The 27572-nt window shown below is 43.4% G+C and overlaps 1 protein-coding gene across 4 annotated transcripts in view; it reads left to right on the top strand.

The window, feature by feature from the left end:
- Window positions 1-1668: 1668 nt before the first annotated feature.
- atp8a2 (ATPase phospholipid transporting 8A2) overlaps window positions 1669-27572 on the top strand; it is a 50786-nt gene continuing 24882 nt past the window's right edge. The window contains exons 1-24 of one of the 4 annotated variants that reach the window (XM_085362930.1): window positions 1669-1908; window positions 4103-4210; window positions 8660-8804; window positions 12248-12347; window positions 12569-12667; window positions 12753-12798; window positions 13027-13067; window positions 14656-14729; window positions 15076-15145; window positions 15398-15525; window positions 15798-15909; window positions 16237-16405; window positions 16508-16635; window positions 16729-16806; window positions 16890-16978; window positions 17194-17238; window positions 17436-17511; window positions 17603-17791; window positions 17870-17919; window positions 18011-18080; window positions 18169-18253; window positions 18419-18558; window positions 22610-22748; window positions 23348-23412. In XM_085362930.1, coding sequence (XP_085219056.1) covers window positions 1866-1908; window positions 4103-4210; window positions 8660-8804; window positions 12248-12347; window positions 12569-12667; window positions 12753-12798; window positions 13027-13067; window positions 14656-14729; window positions 15076-15145; window positions 15398-15525; window positions 15798-15909; window positions 16237-16405; window positions 16508-16635; window positions 16729-16806; window positions 16890-16978; window positions 17194-17238; window positions 17436-17511; window positions 17603-17791; window positions 17870-17919; window positions 18011-18080; window positions 18169-18253; window positions 18419-18558; window positions 22610-22748; window positions 23348-23412 — 2289 coding nt within the window. In that variant the 5' untranslated portion in view covers window positions 1669-1865. Of the gene's footprint in view, window positions 1909-4102; window positions 4211-6753; window positions 6862-7783; window positions 7886-8626; window positions 8805-12247; window positions 12348-12568; window positions 12668-12752; window positions 12799-13026; window positions 13068-14655; window positions 14730-15075; window positions 15146-15397; window positions 15526-15797; window positions 15910-16236; window positions 16406-16507; window positions 16636-16728; window positions 16807-16889; window positions 16979-17193; window positions 17239-17435; window positions 17512-17602; window positions 17792-17869; window positions 17920-18010; window positions 18081-18168; window positions 18254-18418; window positions 18559-22609; window positions 22749-23347; window positions 23413-27572 lie in introns of those variants that run through there. The other 3 variants (XM_085362934.1, XM_085362931.1, XM_085362932.1) reach the window with 3 other exon arrangements.

Raw genomic sequence — 27572 nt, 5'->3', positions numbered from 1 at the left:
TGGCACTTTGGGCAAGTTTTCAACTTGTAGCAATTTTTACATTTATATTTCATTGTATTTATTTTTCTATTAGGTACCTACTTCTCTTCTCCGTGTTTTCATTTTGTTTTATAGACCTGTTTACCTGGTTGCCTTAGCGACAGAAAGCGAAATAGAGATTACACGCGCTTAATTATGCGCGTCTTTGGCGTGCGCACCAGCGTGCCATGGATACGCAGAGACTCTGTCTCCGTGACGTGCGCTTCTTCCAGGTTCCCAAGCAGGCCAGAACGACCCTCGGTCCTCCGGGAAACGTGGCAGATGTAAACAGCAGCACTGGCTACCAATAATCGGATCTATTTTTAAAGACCTTGTTAAATCTGAACTTCCACTCAGCACTTTTAATTGACCTAAGCGATAAAAGCATAAACGATTATATAATAATATATAAACTTTTTAAAAAGTACTTTGAAAACAAAGTTGCTGAGAATTTCTAATAACAAGGGAAATCTTCTAAAAGACTTAGCTGTTTGTTCAGTAAAATGTTTCTGGCTGTATCTTTATGTATTTATCTCACACTGAGCCTCTAGAGACCGGGAGCGCTTACGCGTCTTATCCTCATCCCATGCGCGCTCCCGTGGCTTGTCTGAAGCAGTGTCATAAAGCAAAACCGAATACGAGCAAAAATGTCTCGCCTTTCCTTAAAAATATGAGCCTATTAAGCGTTCACTAAAACCATTTCCAAGTAAAATAAAATAAGATTTAAAAAAAGAAAAGAAAATATATTGTGAAAAAGTGGCTGTTTTCACAATATAACAAACATTTACAGTATAGATATACTGTATATAAATATATATATATGTTATAATATATAAGATATATATTTTTCATTTATTTATTTTATGCCCCTTTTATACTTTATATTTTAGACACAGAAAGGCAGCCAAATGATAGTTGGCTTTTAATATAGAATATAGTGAAAAAAAGATTTAAATAATTTCAAGTGTTTTGTGTGTGTATATAAAAGGAAGACTTTTATTTTATCCTTGTGACAATAAAGCTTTGAAACTTGAAACTACATTTTGCTATTAGCAGGTTATGTAGCGTGACAGTTATTAGTGTGTGTACTGTTTGTTTTTTTCACTTTAAAAACAAAATCAATTAATTTATTTTCTATCCTCTTAAAGCCCGAGGAATAAAACAATTGCCAGAAAATTATATATATATATTTTGAAAATGGAGGATTTATTGAACCATCTGATTAAATTAAAAAAAATTAAAATAAATATTAATTTCTAATATATTTATTTTTATTTTTCATTTTATTGCTCAAAAACGTGTATAATTTATTTCGGTTTTTCATTAGGGAAAAATCACACGGATGACGTCTCAAAAAAAAGGTGGCGGAAATACGATACAGTCGTCTTTACAGAATCCGAATCAAATAGAGTTATAGGGTTAAATAACCCGTTTTTCTCCTATACTGGACTTTGTAGGTTTAAATATGCTTCATAAATAAAACTGAGTGCACCGAAAGCAGAAGCAGGTCACCGTTTAACCGCAAACTTAAGCGTTAATTGACCGGCCGATGTCATGAATCCAGTTTATTATAGTCTAACGTAATTTTATTTTGAAAACACTGACCGGAAGCAACTATTGTGTCTAGTCTGACGCGACGCTGGAGCAGGCTGCCCTCTACACCACATCTCCGCGGTTTGACCGAGAAATAATGATCGCTGAGAAGCAGCAGCAGCAGCATCAGCGGCAGCGGCGACCGCAGCCCGAGCCCATGCAGAGCGTTGCTCCCCTGCTCCCCTCTCCGTGAGCATGACACCGCTCTGGCCTCCTCGTTCTAGCCGCACCGACTCTCGTTCACCGCTCGCAAGATGTATTTCAACCGGAGAGCCAAGAAGATCCACAGCGAGGGAGGTAAGCAGCACGAAGAAACGTGTTATTTAATCTTTGCACGACCCGGGTTCCGCCCGCCGCTCTCTGCTGTCACACATCACTGTGAAGTGAATCCCACTAACGGGCCTGTCCTTTTTTCTGCATACAGCGGCCTGTGTAGAAAATCGTGCGCTTTTGATATGTGCTTGGCATAATAACGGGGAACCGTTTTATTCGGGACTGCGGCATCCACACGGCGGGACATGCCGGTGTTTATCCTCCAGTCTCGCTCATTTCTTGGCACCGGAGAGGAATGCAAAGGGCAAGCAGACTGCAGGTGCCTGCTTCAGGTCTCATTTAGAATAGCCTGGCATCATTATGGAGGAGCCAAGTGAAGGAATTTCTGATGACCTCAATAGTATTTATCTTCCACGGGTTAAATGTGTGACCTTATCAATAAATATTGACTGCCTTGTGTAAATCTGACCTATGGCCTTGTTATGGTGTTATATAATTATGCTGTAACAGATTTGTGTTCCTCCTGTGCTGCATCATAGTGTCCGCGATTGACTCTTAGAAAAAAAGACAATGTATTAACCTACTTTTGCTGTGATTGAAAGCGAAATATTAGCAATATAAGGTGACAAATTTACCCCCAGGCCTGCAGATCGGTCCAAGAACAGCCTATTACCTCGCCGACTTAAATGCCACGTGACTCTCTAAAGCGCTCTCCTTATCTCACCTTTATCTCAACCTTAAGGGCATCCACATCCACAGCGTGTTCAGTTTTAAAGTGCTTCACACCCTTATGTTGAATAAAGGGATGTTTCAGTCTGTTGCTCACGCGTGAATCTGCCTCATGCAACAGGATGCATTGAACCCCCGTTCATGCAAGAACCTGCACTGTCTCAGTTTTTAGCAGGAAAATGTCCTCATCAGCTAACAAGCTGGCCAGAAGGTGAGGATGCTGAAACAACCTGCTGCATCAGATGATTTCACACATGGCAAGCAGACGCTGGATTGGATTGTCCTGGAAAAGAAGAGCACGTGTTCGCCTCATCCAGTGGCTTTTAATAGTGACCGGCACATATTGTCAGGCTGCTCTGCTGTTGTGTGTGTGTGTGTGTGTATCTGTGTGTGAGTGTGGCTGCATGCCTCTTGCAGCTTCCAGAAATAGAAAGCAGGGTAAATTGTGAGCGCCAACTGGGCCATACTATCTTCAGGCCAGAAGTTCCACATATTTATTTGTTGTTAAAAAAAATGCATTTCCACTTTTTACAAGCAGAAGGTCAAATGGTTAAGAAAGTGACATTGTTCCTGTTTTGTAGATCCCTCCCACCCACTTATTATTTGCATATATAAATATGTTTTAAACTGAATATCAGGTGGTCTCATGATGAATTTGTTACCTTATTTACACTGTGATTTTCAGATATAATCCTGCAGCTTTTTTTGGTTTCGTGGGGTCTAAAAGTTGCTTTAAAGCTTTTATACTTTAAGCACAGGATGGTAGTCTAGTCAACGTCTGCATGTTTCCGCCTGGGTTCCTCACGGTGCTTTTACTGTAATCTCTTGAAGCCTGACCGCTTGATTCTTTGCTCCAATTAGCGAGCTGCCACATGCCTGGCAATGACGTCTGCAGCTGCCAGTCTGTCACATTTATTTACACACATTTGCAAAGAGAGTTATAGTTTTAACTGTTTGTGTTTAAGAGGAGCCTTAGAAATATAAAGCATGTGTGTAGTAGTGAGTGCTGAGTAAAAGCATTCTGCTCCATTTGAATATCAGTGTAAGGCCACATTTTCTACTAGTGTTGATGTGCTTTCTTAATGTGAGTCATGCAGCTCAGCCAACTGTCAACAATACATCTGTTTAGGGAAGATAATGAGTGGTTGTCATGGCTGCCAAGCTACCTAAGATACCATTTAGGAGATAACAGGGAGGCCCAGTAAGCTGCTGAAACAAGGCATTTACATGAAGTAGCCAGGAGGAGGCACTCCTGGGCAAGCTATGAGGGGTTTGGTCAAAGTGATTTCTGAGCAGCTGTTCAGGCTTGCATCCATCATATGCTGGCATGAGTCTCATCTCAGCTCACACACAAACAAATCATCTGGGTAGTCACTGACACGTGGATGTGCTGTGTGAGGTACAGTCTGTGTGTACTGACTTGTTGTCTTGTTTGTGTGTGTGTGTGCTGTCCTCTCTCGCCGTGGCCTCTCTCTCTTGGCGTCCACAGAGCAGTTAGTGTTGACCACCATTAGGCAGGAGTCTCCTGAGCTGCAGGACCCAGGCCAGGGCGCCGGTGCTACCATGCGTGCCCGCCTCGCAGACAGGTTTGACAAAAGTGAGTTTGCTCGAATTAGACTGGATGATGCCCCCATCTGTGTCCGGAGTCCCAAGGTGCATGTACCAACAGCTAGGGGCAGGCGTGTCTCAACCCCCGGCCCTCAAGAGCTACAACATTGAGTTACTCACATTAGGATCTCAGGGTCTTTGCAGAAAAGGTTATGACACGTTATCACTGTTGTGGACTGATCATCTGTAGCTCCTTGGGGCCTGGAGTGCGATGAATGCTGAACAGGACCCTCTCACTGCATGTGCTTGTAGATATTGGTGGCATACCTGTAGTAGTTCATGCTGGTGAAGACAAAGCTATATGGGGTATTTAAGCAAGTGCATCTGCATGCTGTAGAACTCAGCACATGCACGCATAGATATGGCATGCCTGAACAGCATGTACAAGAACACTGCTGCATGCATGTAGGTACGACTCTGGGTATAGAGAGGGGCATGGAAGTAGCTGCATGTCGATGGGTCTTTTTTTATGTTTTATGGCTTTAAAAGATTTACTTTCACCTGGTTGTGTGTGTGTGTGTGTGTGTCCATAATGCAGTGTCAGTGTGTGTGTGTGCATTTGCATACATTAGTTTAAGGTGTATGAGCGTGTTGCAATCGCACCTGTGGGATTATTAGGTTATGGATGAGCAGCAGGTGAAGTTGCAGAGCAGACACAGAGGGGATTATCACGCTTGCTCACTTGGGCCGTAAGAGGCTTGCTCGCCTTACTTCCTACTCTGTCAGAGCGGCCAATGGACCCACTGGGAATGATAGACGCCAGGTCTCCCGAGACCTGCAGATAGGGCGTGCAGGTCACCTAAGAGAGCAACGACAGCCATGGGACGCAGGGGTCGCCAAGGCAGACGGCGCTCTGTCGGTAATGCTTTCCTGACAACACACAGCCATTTTATTCTTGACTGGATTCAATGCATGTAGGCAAAGATGTGGGTTTTTTTGGGTGTTTCTTTTTTCTGAACTTCATTAACGTTAAATGGGGAGGGGGGAGTTGGTGTTTAGCTCAAGAACACTTTGACAGGCCTTCTTGTTGTAGAGGATGACAAATGGAGGTTTTGCTGTTAAGGGATGAGCTAAGACACTTTCCTGCCATTCTTTGAGGCAGGGATACCAAACACAGAAATAGAGTACTTTCATTTGCATTGTACATTCAGATAGTTGTTCAGATAATGAAAACATAGAATGAGCCAGAGGATCTGTCCCAAGTGTGGCTTGTTTGGAGTGGAAGTTCTTCACCAACCGAGGATAATTGTATTCTGCTATAACTGCTGTTAATTAGTAGCTATTATCTTTTTGGCTAATTTCATTTCTGAGCTGAGAATTGTGTCTGCACCAGGCATGATTGGATTAGATGCCCAAGCATCTCTGAAGCTACATTCGTGCCATTTCAAACTCTATTCTGACAGGCAGTGAGGGACACCGCTTGACAGTGGAAAGCTGTGGGCGCAGCACCGGGGCGGAGTGTCTGGTGAAATATGCTCTGCCATACTGGAAAATGTTGATGAATTATGCAGCTCCCATCTATGCATTATTTATAGCCTGGCCAGCTTTTTAAACTGTGAAGTTTTGGCACGAGGCCAGATCAGATTGGATTCAACACAAACCCACAACAAATTAACACCGTGTATTAAGATATTATGAAGCTTGTGATAAGTAATATGCTTTGTTTTCCCATCTGAGGCCCTTTGCAAATGCTGAAACATCACATTTTGCCTGCTAGCTGTGCTAAATGTGTTTGGCTTAATCGCCTTCTCATGACACATGTATTCTCAGCAGAGAGGTGCGTAAAAGATTATCAAGCATCGTTGCATAATGGATGTATGTTTTCCTCGGAGCGTATGATTGCTCTGAGGAAAGGAGACGTGTTTTTGTTTAAGACTCACCAACAGAATGGGTGGCTGGTAGCATCCTGCAAGCAGAGTAAGAGATCAGCGTGTTAATTGAATTGGGATCAGTCTAGTCTTACCTGTTGTGGCTGCAGGTCATCAGACCTGCGCTACCTGTGTGTCTGTCTTGGGCGCTTCACGTGTAATTGACCTGGCTGCTCTCTGAATGGGGTTTGCTGCTGAGTCATCGCTGGCCTGTTCGGTAATGAGTTACGGAGGTGGTGGCATTTCTGCTCCATCAGAGATGAGTTACTGAGGCATTAATCTCCTCAGAAATGAATTATAGCTTGAGTGGGTTGCTGAAAAAGCCATTATTGATCTCCTTGGAAAGGTGTCTACAGGGGTTTTAAAAAGTGAAGTGGAAGGATGAAGTTTGTTCAATAAAAATGTCTGCCCGTGTAGAAATGACCAAAAAAAGGCTGAAAACATCAGAGGTGCTCGATGGCATTATAGTTGGCATGCATTGCCGTTTATTACCTTTACCTTTGAATGTTCCTTGATCACTTCCTCGCAGCTCTTTACTATCTCAGTTGACTTTGTTGCAGTTTGCACTGTGGAGAGCTGAGCTGTGATTGGGTCTTAAATCTCCGTGTGGTCCAGAGGTAATAGCTAATGGAGATATAGAGATAAGAGGCTGTTCATTTTCTGTGGGCTTGGTTAGACTTTGACCCTTCCTCTGTGTCATGTGCGGACACGTCGCGGGCTTGTGTGGAGCGGTTGGAGTGCGCAAACTCTTGAAATGTCGAGCAGTTTTGAGGTAAAAAGCAGAAAACACGAAAAACTCACAAATATAATACCACGGAAATACGTTGGGTTCACATAACTCCCTGGTAAACTATTAAATAGGTGTAGCCGTTTCCTGTAAGCACACGTAACCTTATGTCTCTTTCAGTGGAAAAAGTCTGATGGGCCAGCAGATTTGATCACGTAAGCCTGGCTCGCTTACTTCTGGGTAATTTTACAGTTTATTGGCTACTTTAGAGCCGCAAGCTTGAGTGGAATATAATAGTATTAAACTGTTTGGTTATTGATGAGGGGAGAAGATGACTCGTCTATTGTTGGAGTTCGGTAGTGCTGCAGAAATAGAGTTTCAGGACTGTGGAAATTCAATCTTGCAATTAGCCTGCTGTTGTTTTCACTTACAGATTCACTGACAGAGAGTACACAGATCCCAACAAACTCAGAGCATTGTGATGCATATGATTTCATTATGCGTTATATTTGCAACAGCTTTTAGGGAATAGTATAACAATGACACAGCTCGTACATTTGGCCTATTATACATTGCAATTTTGGACATGCAGAAACACAAACGACTATATAATCTATACAACCTGCAAGAAGTGACTGTTGCTGCTGTTGCAGAGGCATCACAGTGGAGGGAAGCAACACGAAGTGATCTGATGGATAGCTCCAGCTTCACGGATGTTATTTGACCCATCTGGTAAAGTGCCACTAGACCTTAAGGCGATATCAGGCTTCTGGCCCTTTAAAGACGAAACCCCGGCTTTGCCCCTCCGCAGCACTGAAGGAGCTCCATATGGCTTCCTCTCCTTGTCTGAGCTGGTAACAGCGAGCGGCTCGATACCACACCAGAGGGAGGAGATCGTCCAAAAAAGAGACGGATAAAAGCTTCAAGAGGCGGCAGGTGGCCAGATGACACGGCGACGGAGCTTCTCGGGCCAGTATCTTTCAGCACCGGGGCTGGGAGTTTCCTGCTCAGCAGAGCCGAAGGAGGGCAGAGGGAGGACGGGCGTGCTGCTGCATCTGTCCTCGCCCAGGTTCGCTGTTGTTCCAGCTGAGTAAACTGTGGCGTCCCGACCTGTTTGGGTGTCCGTCACTCCCCTAACGGCTCCACAGAACCGCACTTGCTCCGCGTTAATGCGCACGCTTGATGATGAAAAACTGCCCGGCTCCCGGAGCTCATGCGGGGGTGAATGAGCGGAGATCACGACGCTTTAAAATGGTTGGAGACGACAAAGCCGGGAGGGCGGGCGGGGAAGCAGCGAGTCTGCAGGAGGAAAAGCGTGGTGCATCCTACTCTGCCACTTCCCCCCACCCCCCCCACCCCCTTTTTTTTTTGATAATTTGTTCTTAATGATGGTCGCGATGCGCGAGGAGGTTTCTCAGTTTTACATTTGAGCAAGTTGAAGTGCTGATTTTAAAAAAAAACAACAATAACAAAAACCAAACCGACCCGGTGTGTTTGTTCGCCATTGTGCATCCCTCAGCACATCCATTATACGCGGGGGGTCCCGTGGGCGTCGGGAAACGCGCGTGTGTGCATTGACGGTACCTGAAAGACAAGAGGGGGGTGTTTATAACGGGAAACGTCATTGAATCAACCCCGCCGGCTTCAGCATACATCAGCATACAGTAGCCTCTAGTACTAATTAGTCGCCCTCGCTTTTGAACCTAAACCACGTCTCCAGTCTCTGTCTCTCTCGCGCTCTCTCTCCCCTTCCCTCCCTATCTCTTTCTCTCTCTCTCTCTGCCTCTCATTCTCTCTCGCACTCACTCAGCCTCGCCTCTCTCCCATCAATCCAACGGTGCAGGACCTGCTTGCTCGTCCGCCGGTTACCGCAAGGCAGATGATGAGATGTCCGGGACCACTTCCCATGCGGATCCCGTAGACGCCTCGGCGCGGACGGTGCTTCTCAACCGGCCTCAGAATACCAAGTTCTGCGACAACCATGTCAGGTAGGCGTCACCCCCGAGCTTTTAACTTTTGCTACAAAGCATGCCTTGCGTGCCCTGTGGTTTTACGCACTGCTTTTTTAGGAATAGAGGACTGTGCTTCCTGACTAGCTGTCAGCAGAGAGAGAGAGAGAGGCGGAAGGATTTTACCCAAAATAATCGAAAACTTTTTTTTTGTTGCTGTAAAAAAAAAAAAAAGCACTTCAAACCGTTGCACACCTCAAAAGTCGGTCAGACTGACTTTTGTGCAGATTTTTAATTGTTTGTTTGCACTCATCTTATTATTGCTGACCCATCTTTAGTACGCCTACATTTTATTTGTGCATGTACCATTTCAAGTCAAAGCACACAACCAGAGTGTAGACATCTGGTGTCCTACTAAAGAACACCATTTGCTCACAGGGGCTTTAGACCAACCTTGTCAGGGTGAAGTACCCTCTCTTCTTCTGCAGAGTAGTCTTTGGACGAGTGAGACTTAGTTTATTGTCCTCTTGTAATAGCTCTCTTTGTTTTAGTTTTGATGAAATCACACTGAATGTTTTACTTTAGAATACTATTAGGGGTGGACGTCTATTGGCAAGCCAGTTTAATAACTCACCTATTAAAAAGCTTGTTTGTATCTCTGCAGCAGTCTAAAGGCTGAACATATGTCCACTGCCTAAAGGACGCAGGAGGATCTCAGTGGAAAAAGATTTAATCAGTATACGTCCTCATGAATAATTGTGGATGTTAATCAAAATAAAGATACATGTTAGAAAGAAAATTTAGAAGAAGGTTTCTTTTTCTGTTCCCCTGTTGTCACAGTGTCTACTGTGCTTGTGCTGATTAGATTTCACTGAGGATCAAAGCTGTCCACTCTTATCTCTCATGACTCAGTCAAAGATCGTAGCTGTGGGGACTACAAAAGATTCACCTAGTGTTTTGGTGGTCCCCGGTGCTTCTGCAGCCAACATATGTACTAATCTGTCGTAAGTAAGGTTCACGGGCCGAGCCAAACAGCCTGTGCTGCGACAAAGAGTCTCTTTTTTCAATCTCTTATTGTCCCAGCTGTCATTAGAATACTTTACTGGCTCAGCTGTAGTAATAAATAGAAACTCAGTCAAGTCTGATTCAGGCAGACACCAGTGAAATTTGGCTCTTGTTGCTGTTTGCATGTTGTAACTGAGGACGGTGCCATGAGGAGACCAGGGTTCGCGGTCGGTGAGCGAAAGGCTCGACGCTGCGCAGCGAGCATTCAGTGGGCTTGCTGTCATTGTCGGGAGAGTCAGTTCCACTTTTAAAAACCCCCCAATTCAGCTCTACAAAGAAGATTAAGGTGGTTGCTCCCTTGCTCCTCTGATTGCCCCCACTGCATGGTGATTGGAGAGGCGGGAGCACTCTGGCTCCAGAGGCATGGCCTTTGATGTCTCCGTGTTCCTGTAAATCTTCAGTTTGTGTTTTAAAAGTTCAATAGCACTATTGATTTTTTTTACGGGGGCGGAGATTAAAGCCTTGTAGCTTTTATCTGTATACTCAACTCACCTCTTCTCCAATTTCCCAGATCCATCGCTTCCTTTTTTTTTTAATGTTGTTGTTTTCATAGCACATTGCCATTAAGCACAAAGTAACATGTGCATAACTCATGTTCTTCCCATTATATCAATGACTCTTCTCCGACCTCGGCCCAGTTCTTAATGCATGAAGAACTCAGTCTGTTTTTTATAAAAACATGTCAAAGCCACACAACTGCAGGAGAGCATCACCCCTGCAGCTGACAGCTGTTAACCCCACCAGCAAGTTGGACATTTATGCTATAAAAAAATAACACCGGCAGAAGTTTTGGGTTGTTTTCTATCTTTTTTTTTCTTTTTTCTTTTTTTTGCTAAAGCACTGGAAGCCGGGGTCTTGCTCTTTGTGGCATCTGGTATCACTTGTCTGTGGTTAGATTGAGGCTACCTTATCTGCTCGATCATCGGTGTAGCTTCATTGACTCTGACGTAACCAGAGCATCTGGGTTAGACTCAAGTTCTGAATATGTCACACAAACAGGTTTTCATATTATAAAATCAAAGTTGGTTTAGCGCAGGTTCAGAAACAGTCACGTACACTGGGCATGTGAGTCACAGTGAAAACAGAAAGCAGACAGTTGGTTGCTTGTACACAAAACTGCAGGAGAAGAACTAGAGTGCCAACAAGACTTCTTTACTTGGATCGACCATCAGGTGGTACTCTTACTGAAAGTATCAAGCGAGTATATGGTTGTCATGGCAGCAGGGGGGGAAAAAGTAATTGCAAAGCAAGTATGGCGACATTTTTAAGAGAGGTACTGGGGGGCGTTATCCATCGCCAAAGGATCGTAGGGCAGTGGAAAAAGGAGTACCCACGTGAAAAGGATCACATGTGGGCTTAGCTAGATGTGTTTTGACTTAATTATGGCGATGGATAGAATCCAATTAAAAAGCGACTGTAGGTGTTTGCATCCAAAAAGTCTCCATTTCTGTCCAAACTAAGACGCTGTTTTAATTTTGTTTAAGTTAAAACTGGATAAACAGGATTTTCAAATGTCTCTACTACCCTTTTGGGTGTGTTAGAAGTTGCAAAACACTACAAAAGTTACGCAAAAATGCATTAGTGTGGCTGTACCCGGAGGACAGTGTGTAACAGTGTGACTGAAAAGCATCTGTTGGGCTTCTGTCTTTTTAGTTTTTTGGTGTGTGTGTAACATCCCGGCCTTTATCGTTCTGTGTCTGAGTGTAAGGCAGATGGCGAAAGCAGTTTTGGGTTCATCTCCAAGGAGATTCTGAATTGTGATAGAGGAGTGTGTTTTGCAATTTGCTGCATGCAATCTATGCCCTCACGCACGCTAACGCACACTGTCCATTATGCAGTCGGAAGCGGAGGCTCTTACTGTTCACTCAGGCTGCACGGGGGAAAAAAAGAAAACAACACAAAAACAAGGCAGGCCTTGATTTGAAGGGTGACTTCTTATTTTTAGCTCATCTGAAAGCTCTTACTGTAGCTCCTGGCTATAACAACGCTAATCGATACAGCTGTCTGATCAATACAGATGACTGACAAAAAGGTTGCCAAGGCTTCTTTGCGCTGTTTTGGGGTATTTTGGGGTCTAAATTTAGTGTTGGATTAAACGTCTTGGCCTATTTATAGAGAGGGTTGTGTGTTTGCAGGACGTAATGGCTCTGTTTTGCACTCTCTGAGCACAATTTTGTGTTTGTAAGAGATTTTCAAGTGCTGCAATATTAAAACCCAAATGGACTTCTTTGTTATTCAGCCTTTAAGGTAATGCTACTCAAGCATTCCCTGAGTGAGGAAAAAAAAATCATTAGCTCACAATTTATGCATGAAGTCCCAGCTTTGCTAAAGCTTTACCTGACTTTTCCGGCATCTCTTTGAACGTAAACAACTTTCCCTTTTTGTCTTTCTTTTGTTCTCACTGTCTTCTTCTACAGCACCACAAAGTATGGGATTCTCACCTTTCTGCCGCGCTTTCTGTACGAGCAGATCCGACGTGCTGCCAATGCCTTCTTCCTGTTCATCGCACTCATGCAGGTAAACCCCAGCAGCTGCCAGCGCTGTTTGCTCAGCGAACTGTTTGTTTGATTTCTGCACTCAGCCCAGCCTTTAGATGCTCCGTCCTGCAAAGCCTATTTCATCGCATGTCAGAGTGTGCAAAAGTCCACCTTTAAAGGAAATGCGGTGTTATGAAATGGCATTTCTTCTCTTTGCGATCAGCTCTATCAGCATCAATTTCTCTCTTTCTCCCTCATTAGCAAATCCCTGATGTGTCACCGACCGGTCGCTACACCACGCTCGTCCCGCTTATCTTCATTCTCACAGTGGCCGGGATCAAAGAGATCATAGAGGACTATGTGAGTATCACCATGTGAGTATCACCATAAACTGGAAAAGTGATGCGTTGTGGGGCTAACTTAATCGTCGTTCATCTCGCCACAGAAAAGGCATAAAGCAGACAACACGGTCAACAAGAAGAAGACAACAGGTATCACGCGTGTGCTTGTTAATGTGCTTTCTGTTTTTCATGAGAGTGCTCGTGTGTGCGTGTATTTGCGTGGGCTTTGTTTTCCTTTCATGTCAGGGTGAATGGCTGTTGTCTATCAGTCATTATAGCGCAGGCCGCCGTGCCCCAGACAAATGTTTAGTGGCTATGAATACTGCATGAGAGCTGCTCTATAGGCTGACTGATGGCTGTGTTGTCCTTGTCTCTCAGTGCTGCGGAGCGGAGCCTGGCAGACATTTATCTGGAAACAGGTATCGTCACATTCTTCGACTCTCGTGCTCTGACTTATCTCTCTTGCTGTTTCACAACACTGATTAGCCTGTTTCATTGCCACGAGCGACGTCAAATAACGTTGAAAGAAGTATGAGAAACTCTCTTACTGTACTGAATGAATTTCAGGTATTGTAAAAAAGCATGCAAAAGAAACAAAAAGTGAACGCTTCGGAATGAAATACTTCAAAGCAAGAGCAGTAACCCTCATGAGATGATAAAAAATAACAGTTAGTACATCTGATTATGTCCGTTAGAGCTAAGAGATGGCTTTTAATGTGGACTTATTCCACCGTTTCCCACACCTATTTTTTATTTGTTCAATAGACTGTCCTATGAGTACTTTGGATCCTTGACAGGCAAAACATGCTTGTCCTATTAGTAGTCACGTTTCATGATCAGATAACAAGCGCATCTAATTGTTCTTCAGGGGATTAATTTGTCCAGTATTTCAAACAGGCACATCTTTTTTGTTGAATAGTTGCGTTTTCTCCGGTGGTTTGCAGTTCATTGAACCGAGTGAGTGTATAACCCGCTCACACAAAGCTTTTTCCTTCCAGTCTTTTTTGTCATTTCTGCAGGGTTGTGAATGTTCTTAGCGGACATGCCCATTAACTGAGTCCAGCTGTGCACAGTCTTTCTCCAGCAGGTCAAGTCAAATCAAATTTGAGCTCTCGTTATGCGGATGACAGACGTCTACAGCAGAAATTAAGCCCCATTGTTTCACAGTGACACGACAGGTGCAGGAATTTGATTCAGTCGCCCTTCAAGCCCTTAAATAACTTTTCAGCAACTTTGGGTTCGCTAGATCATAAAATCAGTTTTTGGAAGAGTTTTTGCTTTTCTTTCTATTAATGAAAGTCTGAGGGATTCTTTAAAAAAGTCGCCCTTGCCCTTCATACGTGATTATAATAAGATGCACGGTCAGTACAGTAGTTTTTTTTGTTTTTTTGATTGTGTAGGAATTGGCAGTGTCACAGTTTACATCCTATCCAAGATTGTCACATTTCTTGAAGCGAAGCTTACCTCCCCCCTTCCTGTGTACTTGGAAAACAAGTTTCCGGCTGCTGATCCGAGGAGAACCGACAGCCTGAAACACTTGCGTAGTTTCTGCAGTGCCTGATGTAGCAAACTGGCAGTGTTTTAGCATGACTGTCTACAGTTATAAAGTCAGCTCCACATGCTTTGCCCTGACCTTGGTTCTCTGAAGTTATCATGCATTCCTTTTTTTGGAATTGGGTCATTTGGGGAAACTTCTCAGCTACACGAGGACTTTCTTTAGGAATTGTAATGTGTATATACTTTTAAATCAGCTGCAGAATTTCCTGGAACACTTCACAAGACAAAAGTGTTCCTTCTCTTTTCTTCTTTCTTGCTCATGAATCGCATAAAACTTCAAACTTGTCTTTTTTATTTGGCTGCATCCTCTGCTGGTCACACATTATTAACCTGCCCATTGTTTCCTCTCTGTCTTCATCTCTTACCCCTCCTGTTCTCTGTTACCCTCTGCCTCAATGCCCCTCTTCTTCCCTGCCTCATGCTGTTGCACTGCTGCGTCCTGGCCACAAGGTGGCAGTAGGAGATATAGTGAAGGTGACTAATGGCCAGCACCTCCCAGCTGACATGGTTATAGTGTCCTCCAGGTCAGAGTCCTGTGTCTCTCTGTCTGTGTGAGCATGCTGCATGTACCTCATTAATATATTCTAAACATCTGTTAAGCTGCTTTTAAGGGCTGCTGCTAATGTTTATTTTTATTTGTGGTTCATTTATTATTTTTGTTAAATGGATAAAAATAATAAGTCATTTTTAGCTTAATTACTTCCTAAAAATGTAGCTTATTATTTATCAACTTTAAATTAAAAATATTATAGTTATTTACAGATCTTTGCAGGCAATGTTTAATGTTCAGAAATAACAGTTTATGGTTTTCTGTGCATTGTTGTTTATCTTTATAGTGTTTTTAATCCAAACCTGCCCTCTTCTCTGCAGTGAACCACAGGCCATGTGTTACATTGAGACCTCTAACCTGGACGGAGAAACCAACCTGAAGATCAGACAGGTGGGTTGTCTGTCTGTCGTTCGTACGTCTCGCGAATGTGACGTCTCTTCAAATGTCCCTCATTTTGCCCCAAAGGACGACTTGAAAATTGACTGATTAAATTTTCAAAGGCAAAAACAAAGCAAATTTGTAATTTTTTAAGGAATTTTGTACAAAGTCCAGTAGTGCAGTTGCTTTCTCATACTTTGTCTGGTTAAACCATTGCCTCAGTAAGCGCTCCTTGACTTTACTTGTCATGCCTTTGCTTTCCAGGGTCTCCCACTCACGGCTGGGTTTCAGACCCTGGAGGATTTGATGGCACTGTCTGGTCGTCTGGAGTGCGAAGGCCCCAACAGACACCTGTATGACTTCACTGGCACTCTACGGCTGGAAAACCAGAAGTGAGAGACATACTTTTTTTCCTCGTCACTTAGGTTTGAGCTCTAGCAAATGCTCTGTCAGAATTAGGTGCTAAAATCTGTTTTGTTTTAAACTTGCACAGCACTGGTTCCTCACGGAAGACATGCAGTGATTCGCATTTTTTGTGGATTAAAAAAACAATTAGGAAGTAAAAATTGAGAAGCAACTTAAAAGTAGAAAAATTAATTGCATAAACTGCAGAAATCGACATTTATTTACTTGATTTGGGGCTAAAAACCTCTCTTTCATTCAGTCCAGTCCCTCTGGGTCCAGACCAGGTGCTGCTGCGTGGCGCCCAGCTCAGGAACACGCAGTGGGTTGTGGGAATTGTTGTCTACACTGGCCACGACTCCAAACTGATGCAGGTAAATCCTCTGCTGTGTTCTAAGTCAGTAAACTGTGAATAAGCATGAAAAATCCGGCATTTGAAGCCAAATTTCAAATTGTTTATTAATTAGGATCTCTTCGTCATCCTTGCCTGGGCGAGTTTAGAGCTTTCAGTTAACCGTGACACATTCTTAACCGGGACTGCATCCAGACTAATCTTCAGCTACAGTCTTTGGATTGCTCGTGCATTCTCCTGCTAAAAATGGATGAAAATCGGTCATCTGAATTATGCATTTCTGTTACTGTTACTGCAATAATTAATTGAGTAAAACGTAGCTCCTAACAAAAGCCTTTCCAACTCCCAGAACTCCACCAAGGCGCCACTGAAGCGCTCTAATGTGGAGCGGGTGACCAACATGCAGATTCTGGTTCTGTTTGGCATCCTGCTGGTCATGGCACTGGTCAGCTCTGTGGGCGCAGCCATCTGGAACAGAGAACACACAGACGAAGCCTGCTGGTACCTGTCCCGGGCCGGTGAGACCATAACGCGCCAAGATTGCTTAAGTCTCATTATATTACTTGCATGTTTGGGTAAATCTGGGTTATTACATGAAGGAATTTTGTCTGCGACTTCAGGCGACATCTCCCTGAACTTTGCATATAACCTACTGACGTTCATCATCCTGTACAATAACCTGATCCCCATCAGCCTGCTGGTCACTCTGGAGGTGGTGAAGTTCACACAGGCTCTCTTTATTAACTGGGTATGACCCGTGCATCATTTTTAATGCGTGCTTATAAACTACAACTGGTCGATTACACACTTACTTCAAGTGTTTTTTTGCTCTTGTCCTCAGGATGTGGAGATGTACTACTCAGAAACGGACACGCCAGCCATGGCGCGAACGTCTAATCTTAATGAGGAACTGGGCCAGGTCGGTTCCTCGCCCTCTTCGTAACGAGCTGCTCTAAAACATCCTGCTTTTGTTCTCGTTACTCACCGTCTGTCTTTTTCTAGGTCAAGTATCTGTTTTCCGACAAGACTGGAACTCTGACCTGTAACATCATGCACTTTAAGAAGTGTACCATAGCCGGGATAACGTATGGGTCAGTTATCGCATCTGTAAATAAATTCTCACCTCTTTTTCTCTCAGATCGTCTTACTGATATTTCCTTATCGGCCTGTGTTAGATGAACTTAATTAGCATTAGCTGCTGCTCAGTTGATTAATCTCGTGCATGCTTAATTAGATGAACTAATCAAATTCATCAACTGATTTCAAACTAATTCCTTTTGCATTTCCACCGCATTCATTACTGCAGCCACTTCCCTGATCTTGACTGTGAGCGTTCAATGGACGACTTCAGGTTAGTGACCACCTCCCCCTCAACATCAGCCTTTCCCTTTTTAGTGGTTTTTTTCCTCATTTTGTGCGTTGGACTCTTTCCTAAATGTTTACATGCTTTTATCAGAAAATTATGTCTTGTAGCCTGCAAAGACCCCCCCCAACACACACACACAAAATAAATAAAATACATTTGGATTCTTTTTTTTTGTCTTTTAGTAATCTGCCATCCAGCAGCCACAACTCCACAGAGTTTGACGACCCAACTCTGATTCAGAACATCGAGAAGGACCATGTGAGGCTTTTCTCTTTCTTTCTTTGAAGCCATCCGTCTTGGAGGCTGTTGCTAATAACCACGTTCACTCTGTTTGCTCGCGGGCGTTCAGCCTACATCACCTCAGATCTGCGAGTTCTTGACGATGATGGCGGTGTGCCATACGGTGGTTCCAGAGAGGGAGGACGACCAGATCATCTACCAGGCCTCGTCCCCTGACGAAGGAGCACTGGTCAAAGGAGCCAAAGGGCTGGGCTTTGTCTTCACTGCCAGGACCCCTGATTCAGTCATCATTGAAGCTGTAAGTGTGTAACCGCACACGTCTCTGGAGTCGCAGCTACTTTTTGGACAGGAGCTGACATTTTTTTGTGGGTTTCAGATGGGGGAAGAGAAGAGCTATGAGCTACTGAATGTGCTGGAGTTTTCCAGGTGAGCTTGAAGTTGATGTTTTTCTTAACCAGTGATAAAATGCTGATATGAGACTGCTTTGGGTTGAGACTAAACTAAATTGTCTTTACAGTAACCGTAAACGGATGTCTGTGGTGGTCAGGACACCCAATGGGAAGCTCCGGCTGTACTGCAAAGGAGCGGTGCGTTTATCTCATTATCAGTAAATTCAGATGTTAATGAATGTAAGGTAATGGTTTTAATTTAATGGTCAATTCCTTGTTTTTGTAGGATAATGTTATTTTTGAACGTCTGACCGAAGCGTCTCAGTACAAAGACTTAACAATTGCTCATTTGGAACAGTTTGCTACTGAAGGTAAGAAGGTAGATTTTGTAGTTTTTGATTTTTAAGGCTTTTCCTCTGTAAGTCAGACTTAAGTCACAAATTTGTTGGCATTTGGTGGATGTCTTGCAGCTAACAGCAACTATTTCAGCTCAGTAACAAGGCTTTGACCAGCTTATCTTCCTTCCATCCACTCAGGCTTGAGGACACTGTGCTTTGCGTACGTGGACCTGGAGGAAGAAGCGTATCAGGAGTGGTTAAAGGAATATAATCGTGTCAGCACCATAATCAAAGACCGCGCTCAGAAGCTTGAGGAGTGTTATGAGCTGCTGGAAAAGGTAAACACAACATCTCTTTGTCTAAAATGATGTGTGTTGGTGACCTCCTGTTGGTTTATTCTGTTGTATTTATCCGCGACACCTTAAAGGCCGGGAAAATATTTTCTGACATTAAACTTCTTCACCTTCTGGCTGAATATTGGACATATCATCTTGGCAGAACTGGTAGGGTTAAAGTTGTGGCATTAAATACATTGTACATTGTAATTATGTACAATTGTCTGAACTGATGATCTTGGAATCCTCAGTTGATTAGAAATGGCTCCCAAAGATCTTCCAAGTTTATGTAAATGTACAGGTTCCTTGGATTTCCCCATTGTTTTGAGTATTGATCAGTCCAGTGAGTGCTGTCAAACAAAAAAAATTATGCTGCCAAAGAGAAAATACCAGTTGCAGTCAGTCATGATCACTAATGAGAAGTTAATGGGCCTTGGTCTCGTCAAGTTAAAAGACAGTCTACTTCTGACCCTGTGTGGATCTGAGAAAATCCAAAAAGAATTCAAGGTTATACACCCAGTTATTGTTTTTTAGTCATTAAAGATGCCTAGTGTACAGTCATTCCACCCTGGAAAAACAACAGTTCAAAGAAGTCATTAAAAGCCCCGGATTATCACGAAATTCAAGCCCAAGATGAGTGTGTAAACTTCAGACCACAGCTGTCTCTCAGTTATTCACCCTGCTGCATTTTCCGAGGTATTTTTGTGTCTGGTTGGTAAGCATGGTTGTGGTTATCACTCTCCACAAATATGCTACACGTAAAACTGGAGACTGATGAGCAATCCCCCCACCCCCACCCGCCCGGAGCCTACAGATGGATGTTGGCGTGGTGGAGTGGTCAAAACAGCAGGCAGCAATGCAGGGTGGCAGCAGTGGTGCTGACATGTCAGAGGGAGAGATGACACATTTTGCAGCTTAAATAGACTGCTAATTTGGGAGGGCATGTTTGGGATATGACGTGAGGAGAGTGAGGCACGCTAGTCCGTATGACACAGTGCAGCTTGAAGTGTTGCTCGTCTGAACAAACTCTGAGGCTTTGATCCTTTTAGTTGCACCGTGGCTGAAAGATTGTAAGCAAAATATTTGGAAAAGGCTGAAAAACTGAGGTAAACTAACAATAAACTGAATAAAAATACAGTCAGATTGAGGAGACATGGAAGTATTGATCTGATAAATTCACAGTGTGATTCACTCATGCAGAGAACGAAATGCTGCTTGGTGGCCAGCAGGTGGCAGAGTGGCTCCATTTAGGGCCACGCTTGGGACTGGAGCTGGTGCCATTTCTTTAGGTATTCATTATGTTGTTTTTTTTTTTATTTGGAAAACACAGTTGAAGTCACCTTTTAAGGCATTTAAAAAATAATCATGATTTAAATGCTAGTCTGTGCTCACAGGTAGAACATAGTGAAAGTGAATTGCTGTTTTGGTTTTTAAAAAAAAGGATAAATAAGTCAAGTCAAGTCAAGTTTATTTATAGAGCACATTTAAAAACAACCAAGGCTGACCAAAGTGCTGTACAGTAAATACAGATAAAAATACAATAGAACACAATTTCGTAATAACACCTCGCTGATAAAAATAAAATAAAAATATATAAAACAAATAAATTAAACCTTTCTAAAAGCCAATGAAAAGAGGTGAGTTTTAAGAGCGGTTTTAAAAGTTTCTAGGCTTTTGGAGAGTCTGACGTGAGGAGGTAAACTGTTCCACAGTCTGGGTGCAGCCACAGCAAACGCCCTCTCTCCCTTTGTCTTTAATTTATACCTGGGAACATCTAAAAGCATCAGGTCGGCTGACCTCAAAGATCTCCTGGGGCGATAAGTACTAAGGAGTTCTGACAGGTAAGAAGGTGCAGTGCCATTTAAAACCTTAAAAGCCAGCAATAAGATTTTAAAATCAATCCTAAAGGCAACTGGGAGCCAGTGGAGAGAGCAGAGAACCGGAGTGATGTGGTCTCTTTTTTTTGAACCAGTCAACAGGCGAGCGGCAGCGTTCTGCACCAGTTGAAGGCGATGTAGACAGGAACGATCTAGGCCAGCATAGAGGGAATTGCAGTAGTCTAGCCGTGAAGTAATAAAAGCATGGACCACTCTTTCTAGATCGTTCCTGCAAAGGTAAGACTTGACTTTGGCTAAAATCCGCAAATGATAAAAAGATCCCTTAACTACAGAGCTGATTTGTTTATCAAGTTTAAAAGCATTGTCAAAAATAACACCAAGACTCTTAATGGAAGAAGTGCAATCGGAGGTTAGGGGTCCCAAAAAGTCAAGAGAGAAGTTGGGATCTTTAGGAAGCCCAAACACAATGACTTCAGTTTTGCTTTCATTAAGGTGTAAGAAGTTAAGAGTCATCCAAGTCTTAATGTCAGACAAGCAGGAGAGTAGCGGCTGCAAAGAAACATTGCAGTTCAACCTCAGAGGGAGGTAGATCTGAATATCATCGGCAAAGATGTGGAAGGACACATTATGTTTACGGAGCACATCGCCCAGAGGGAGCAAGTACAGAATAAACAACAGGGGGCCTAGTATGGACCCCTGAGGTACGCCACAGGTTAAAGGAGCTCTGGGAGATGACAGTTCACCAAGGTGAACAGAAAAACTCCTATTATTCAAATAGGACTGGAAAAACTTTAAGACAGTGCCCTTTAAACCGACACAATGTTGAAGGCGGGATAGCAGTATGTTGTGATCAACAGTGTCGAAGGCTGCTGTCAGGTCCAGGGTTACTAAGACAGCAGCACAACCAGAGTCAACAGTTAAAAGCAAATCATTAAAAACTCTCAGAAGGGCGGTTTCTGTGCTATGCCGAGCTCTAAAACCAGACTGGAACTTCTCATAGAGATTGTTATTGTCAAGAAATAGCTGGAGCTGCGTGAGGGCGGCTCGTTCCAGTACTTTAGACAGAAAAGGGAGGTTGGAAATGGGCCTATAGTTAGAGAGTAGGGATGGATCTAGATTAGGCTTTTTAAGGAGAGGTTGAACAACAGCGTGCTTGAAGGGTGTTGGAAAACAACCAGAACTGAGGCAGGCATTGATCAGGACCAGAAGGAAAGGTCCGACTGAGTCCAGAACCTGCTTCAGAAGCCGAGAGGGGATAGCATCGGTGGAACAGTTGGTAGTCTTAACCTTGCAGACTATTTCATGCAGCTGAGAGAGAGAGATTGGTTCGAACTGATTAAAGGCAGAATGGCACAAAGACAAAACACAGGGATTGGAAGGTGAAGATGGAATGACAGACTGCAGGGAGGAAATCTTGTTTACAAAGAACTTTAGAAAGTCATTACAGAGGGTGGCAGAAGGTGTGAGGCTGGTGGATGTGTAAGGATTTACAATGGAATTTAAAACACGAAACAGAGTCTGAGGTTTATGGACACTACTGCTAACCAGGTTTGATATGTAGGAGGACTTGGCCTCTTTAACGGCTTTCTGATAGGTTGAAAGAAATAAGAGGATATGGGGATTAACAGTAGAGCAGTGAATTGTTTGGTGGGGAAATCAAGGTTTTAGAGGAGAGAGGCAAGGTGAAAAAAGTAAGTGAAGAAATTAAAAGAAAGAAAGAAAGAGGAAGCAAGAAGAGGGGGTTAGGTTTGACTGGAAGACCGCAAGGGTAATTACCTTCACCAGCATGCCAAAAGCCCCATAAAACTGGAGTCAACAACACATTAGTGTTAACTTGTGTGTCTGTGCATGTGTTTGTGTATGTCCGAGTGTGTCTAATGAGGGTACACGTGCATATAAATGCTGAACAAATTAAAGCGGGGGGAGGGTTATGTCTTGGCATGGAGAAACAAAGTTGGTACAGAAATCTAAAGTGAGCTGAACCGAATCCGCTGGCATCGCTCTCGCCCTCAAATTAGACGTGGATGATGCCATCTGGGGAAAAAGAGCCCTCACGTACACTCTGGTGATGTCTATTTCTGGCCTAAATATGATTGTTTTTAAAACCTCGTTAAGTATTCTGTGCTATGTTTTGTTCCCTCTCTTTTAGTCTAACTTTATTTCTTTTTAACAGAATATGTCTGCATGTCTTTCACGCTCCTCTGCTCCTCTAACAGAACTTAATGCTGTTGGGTGCCACAGCCATCGAGGACCGTCTCCAGGCTGGCGTGCCAGAAACAATTGCCACTCTGATGAGGGCTGATATCAAGATCTGGGTCCTCACTGGAGACAAGCAGGAGACTGCCATCAATATAGGTGAGAGACGCTTAAATAACAATGTGAGGGTAAAATGTTGCTTTTAGCAAGTAAACGTGCTGCTGCAGTTTCATGTGCAACAGCGTAGCAAACTGAATGTATTGTGGAGTTAATGAAATCATGGCTGGAAGAATAGCAGGCATTATGCGGGCTGTGAGATGCCTGAGATTCCTCCATTCTCTAAGTGGAAAGTGCCTGCGACCAGTGTAGCCACCGTCTGGGGGTGACATGAGTGGGTTTAGTGTCTTGGCAGTCGTGGAGAAAGTTGGTGGCAGACGTCCAAAAAAACAATGACGGGAAGAGGAAAATGTGAGCTGACACTTGTCGCTCCAAGTTTAAAAGCTGGGGCATCCTCAGAGATGGCGCAGATCATCTTGTCAAAGTGTGTATGAGCGTTGATTTCCTGATTTACTGCAGGGAAATAAGGCTGGTCACAGGCTGGTGAAGGAACTCATATTGGTGTGTGTGTGTGTGTGTGTGTGTGTGTGTGTGAGTGTGAGCCAGGACTGTGTCGAGTTTTCACCTGTGTTTTGGGTTTGAGAAAACCCTCCTCCTCCTCCTCCTCCTCTACCCTCCACTTATCTGTTTCTGTTTCTCAGGTTACTCCTGTCGCCTGGTGACACACGGCATGTCCCTCATCATCGTCAACGAGGACTCGCTGGACGTGAGTAGGCAGGCCTCTTCCTCCTCCTTCGTGCCTCTGGATACTTTGTACAGCGTTGAGACTTTTTGTTGACTTTTAGGAGATAGTGGGCTGTGTGGTGGGGGTCTTAAGAAGGTTACCGTGGGAACAAGGGTGTGGTCTGCAGCCAAGATCGGTGGGTGGGGCTCTTTGTGTGTTCACAGGTGCAGGTAATTAAAGTCTCTGGTGTCCTCTTTGGAGAAAGGGATGAAAAGAGACAAACACTGCGCTATCGCTTCTTTGCCCCTCGGTCTCTTCCACATACAGCGCTTTCAGTGCTCTTACAGTGGTCTCTCCTTCTTTTATCATTTCCTATTTCAAGCTAAATCCCAGAAGAATGAACACAGCTTATGTGTTCAGTCACTTTATGATCCTGTTGCTATTTTGAGATCTGAGACATTCCTTTACTCTCGATTAGATTTTCTAACCCCAGTTATGTGTTCTTTGCATTCAACCTCCTTGTGTGACTGCTTCACCTAAGTGGCTTGATTGCTGTCATGTGTCCCTGTCTTTCAGACAGTCTCCCTGAGTCCCATGTGTGCGCTCGCACAAATATAATCACCATTACTCGGTTTGTTTTTATGGAAGACACGGGAGATTATGACTCGTAAATTTCAAGTTTAAGCACTCTGTGTGTGCCCTTGTATTAGTTTATTTGTTTATATGTGTGTATTGTGTGGTAAGCATTCATAAAGAGATCTCTGTGTTTACATTCAGAATTTTCTAGCCTCATATAAGTCAGTGTGCAGATGGTGTGTTTCCTGGACTGTGGGTTTGTAGAGTAATTGGATTTGTCTCCGGCATGATCCCTCCATAATATGGTTTACTGGTCTGAATGGATTTTATTGTTGGTGACGATTATGAATTTAAGTGTAAAGCTGTGCACTTTTAATTGTTTTGGATTCTTGCATTATGCTGAATTGTAAAGCTCTGACTGGTAAAGTTTACTCTGTCAAAATTAGCAAAGTGATGTCTGAAAGCTCTTAGATTTGGGGAACTGCTGGTCAGATAACATGCAGGCCACTTAGATGCTAAATCAATTGAATTTGATGGGGTAAGCATTTAACGTTAAGGTAACGAGGGTACTCTACACTGGGAATTGCCTATTAGGACACAAGGGTGAAAACTAATCTTAGCGCTGTAAGCGGATCAATCCTAAACTGGTTTGTAAAATATATTTTAGCAGACTGTCTCCCACGCTGATCGTGTACAGTTTCAAGCCTGATGGGTTTGTGGTACTCCATCTCAGAACTGAACTTTCACTTGGACTAAATGTAATTATCAAAAGGTTTTTTAGGGCTAGGAAAATTGGAAATTAGTGCAGAGATTTCTTAAAACATGTGCATTTATACATGGAAATATAGTATATAAAGGAAGGAGTTTGTACAGTTCTAACAAGCTTAAAGGTTAATATTTGGTGTGACCACCTTAATTTTTCAACACAGTCTGAACTCTCTTAAACAGCTTTCTTGTAAATTCTTTAAGTAGTCTTCAGGAATAGTTCTCCAGGCTTCTTGAAGGACATTCAAAGCTCTTCTTCAGATGTTGGCTGCCTTTCGTTCTGTTTTCTGTCAAGATGATCCCACACTGCTTTAATATTGCTGAGGTCTCTGCTCTGGGGAGGCCGATCTATGGCTACATACTGACGATGATTCAAACCAAAAAGCTTTAAATTTGGATTAATCACTCCGTAAGAACATTTTTGCATTTTAATGATCAAGGAACTGGCCTCACAGCCCATTGTTCATTCAGTGGGCTGGTTTCAGTCATTGTGCAAATGTAATGTTTATAGGATTGGGGAAACCTGTAAGTCAGCTGAGACCGAAGAAGTCCAGATTAAGAGAATCAACCTTCTGCCACTCTGTAAGACCCGTTGCAACTGATTTTCAGTGGAATTTTAAGCCCAACTTCCTTATAAAATTGCTCTACACAAATAATGAATAGGCTGAGGTAGGCTCAGTATCATCTAAGTTAAAGGTTCGTTTTATGTGGGGCTGCAGGTCAGAAAAGAAAACTTTGTATTCATACAGAAGTTAAATTTTTCTATACATGAGAGTTAAATAAAATCACATTGCAGCTAAAACTAAGGAGAAAAAGTCTGATATAAACACGTAAGCAGCCACTGGATATTTTTCAAAGTAAAACCTGAAACATGCCAGGAAGTGATCTTTAATATGATTCAGTGTTTTTCTTTTGATAATAAATTAAAACAACTTAGCAGGAAATCTATTTTTAAGCTTCAAAGTTTGGCCTCCGTTCACTTTAATGGGGACAATTCACCCTGCTGATGTGTCCTTGAGCAAGATTTCAAATGTTCACCAGCTCTAGGGAGGCTCTTCTGTAGTTTGTTCCAACTTTCTTGTGCAGCAGGGTCAGGACAAAAGGCAGAATCTCATAAGTCTGAGTTTAAAAAAAGAAAAAGATACTGTTTTGATTCAGATGGACTTGTTTGTTGGTTGAACAAACACATTTCATTTGGCTGCAGGTCAAAAATGCAACTTACACACATAGGCAGGAAGAGTCACAGCTGGCTGACGTGAAACATAAATGAAGCGCCACGCGTAGCGATATAAAATATGCCTTCAAGCTTGCGGTGTTTGCAGGACGGACGCACTTTAAAGTGGTTGTAAATGCAACGCAGCAAAAAAACGACACAGGATGACATCCCTTTGTCATCGCTGTTTACTCATCCCGTAAACATCGAATTAATCTTCACATGTTTGCAAGACGAGAAACATGCGAGTGCGCGCGCTGATGACAGTCGTGCCTTCTTATCGGGACAGCCTCAGAGAGCTCTGGTCGTGAATGACACAGATGAAAGCACCGCCGTCTTCGGCGACACTTCTCTGACACTTAAAATAACTCAAAAGTGCGACTTGGACATGAGTGAATGCAGAAGCTGTGTCACTTGTTCTCTTTTTTTTAAAAGTCTCACGTCTTTCACACCCTCTCTTATCCGTAGGCAGGATGATCTTTGCAGTGGATCTAGGCCAGCAGATGCGACACCCTCTCCTCTCCCCTTCTTCCCCACCGAGCCCCGTTCTCCGTTTCATCTGCTTCGCGCTGCTGCCTCCACATCTGTCAGCGCTCTCTCTTCGCACAGGATTTGACCACACACCCTGTGTGATTTTGTAACAGCAAATATGTGTGTGTGTTTTAGACAGAGAGTCAAGAAGAGCGGCAAAATCTGTGTCCATCTTTGCGCAAACATGAGAGTGTGTTTATTGTGCTTTATGTATGATATAGACAATCTGGAAGCGACCGGAGGACGAGACTTAGAAAAAAAAGAGGGGGCGAGGAGTTTGGCTTGAACCATGTGAGGGCGATGAGTGAGTGGTAACGCGATCTCCTTTTGGTCCTCCTCCTCATCAAAACAAACCCTGTGAGCAATGCCTCCTGGGTAAACGGTTTGCGAGCACTGAAGCTGTGACAAGCGCCATCTGTCACCTTAAAATCACATGCCACACACACACAGCCTGACACACATCTTTGCCCTGGCTGTTTCTGTGCAGTCATTAGAGAAGTCTCGTTCTTATTACCTCCATACATCTGACTTTGAATCCACACACATACTTTGCACAGTTTACCCAAGAAGCAGTGGCACATGTTGCCCTCATCACCTTGTTAGTCCTGAACATAAATTTCATCCAGCTTTCCCACAATCCCCAGGCCCTCGTCACACTGCCCGCAATACAACTCCTAAACAAACAACGCCTGTCTTCTGCTCATTCATCATTTTTATGCACGCGTGCAAATGCAGACACGCACATTTTGTTGTGCCTCAACTTGCATTCTCTGTCGTTCCGACATTTCTTTTAAATGTTTTTTACATTTTTCAAGGTTGTAGAAGTTTTTAAACAGCAGGCGCCTTTTTGTTAAAGCCTAACATGTGTTCCCGTGTGCTTCCAGCTCCAGCAGCAGAGGATGTGGATGTTTGCACAGATGCACAATATGATAATTAAACAGTGTATTAAATCTTACCGGTGACAGACTGTGCACTGCAAAAACGAGCACATCCTTCTCCGCCTTCTTTTCACTCAGCGGCTCTCTGTGTTTGAGTTTTCCCCTGCGTCTGCTTCACACTCCTCGCCTTCTGTCTTTCCTTCTTTCCTTGTATTTTTTTTTAAACTTCTTCTCTCTTT

This window comes from Diplotaxodon limnothrissa, linkage group LG9 (assembly GCF_057381915.1).
Source record: "Diplotaxodon limnothrissa isolate DT_005_m linkage group LG9, D_limnothrissa_male_GT1.1, whole genome shotgun sequence".
In the NCBI taxonomy this organism is placed as follows: domain Eukaryota; kingdom Metazoa; phylum Chordata; class Actinopteri; order Cichliformes; family Cichlidae; genus Diplotaxodon; species Diplotaxodon limnothrissa.
The sequence above is the reverse complement of the archived record's forward strand: the minus strand, read 5'-3'. Positions and strand labels throughout refer to the sequence as shown.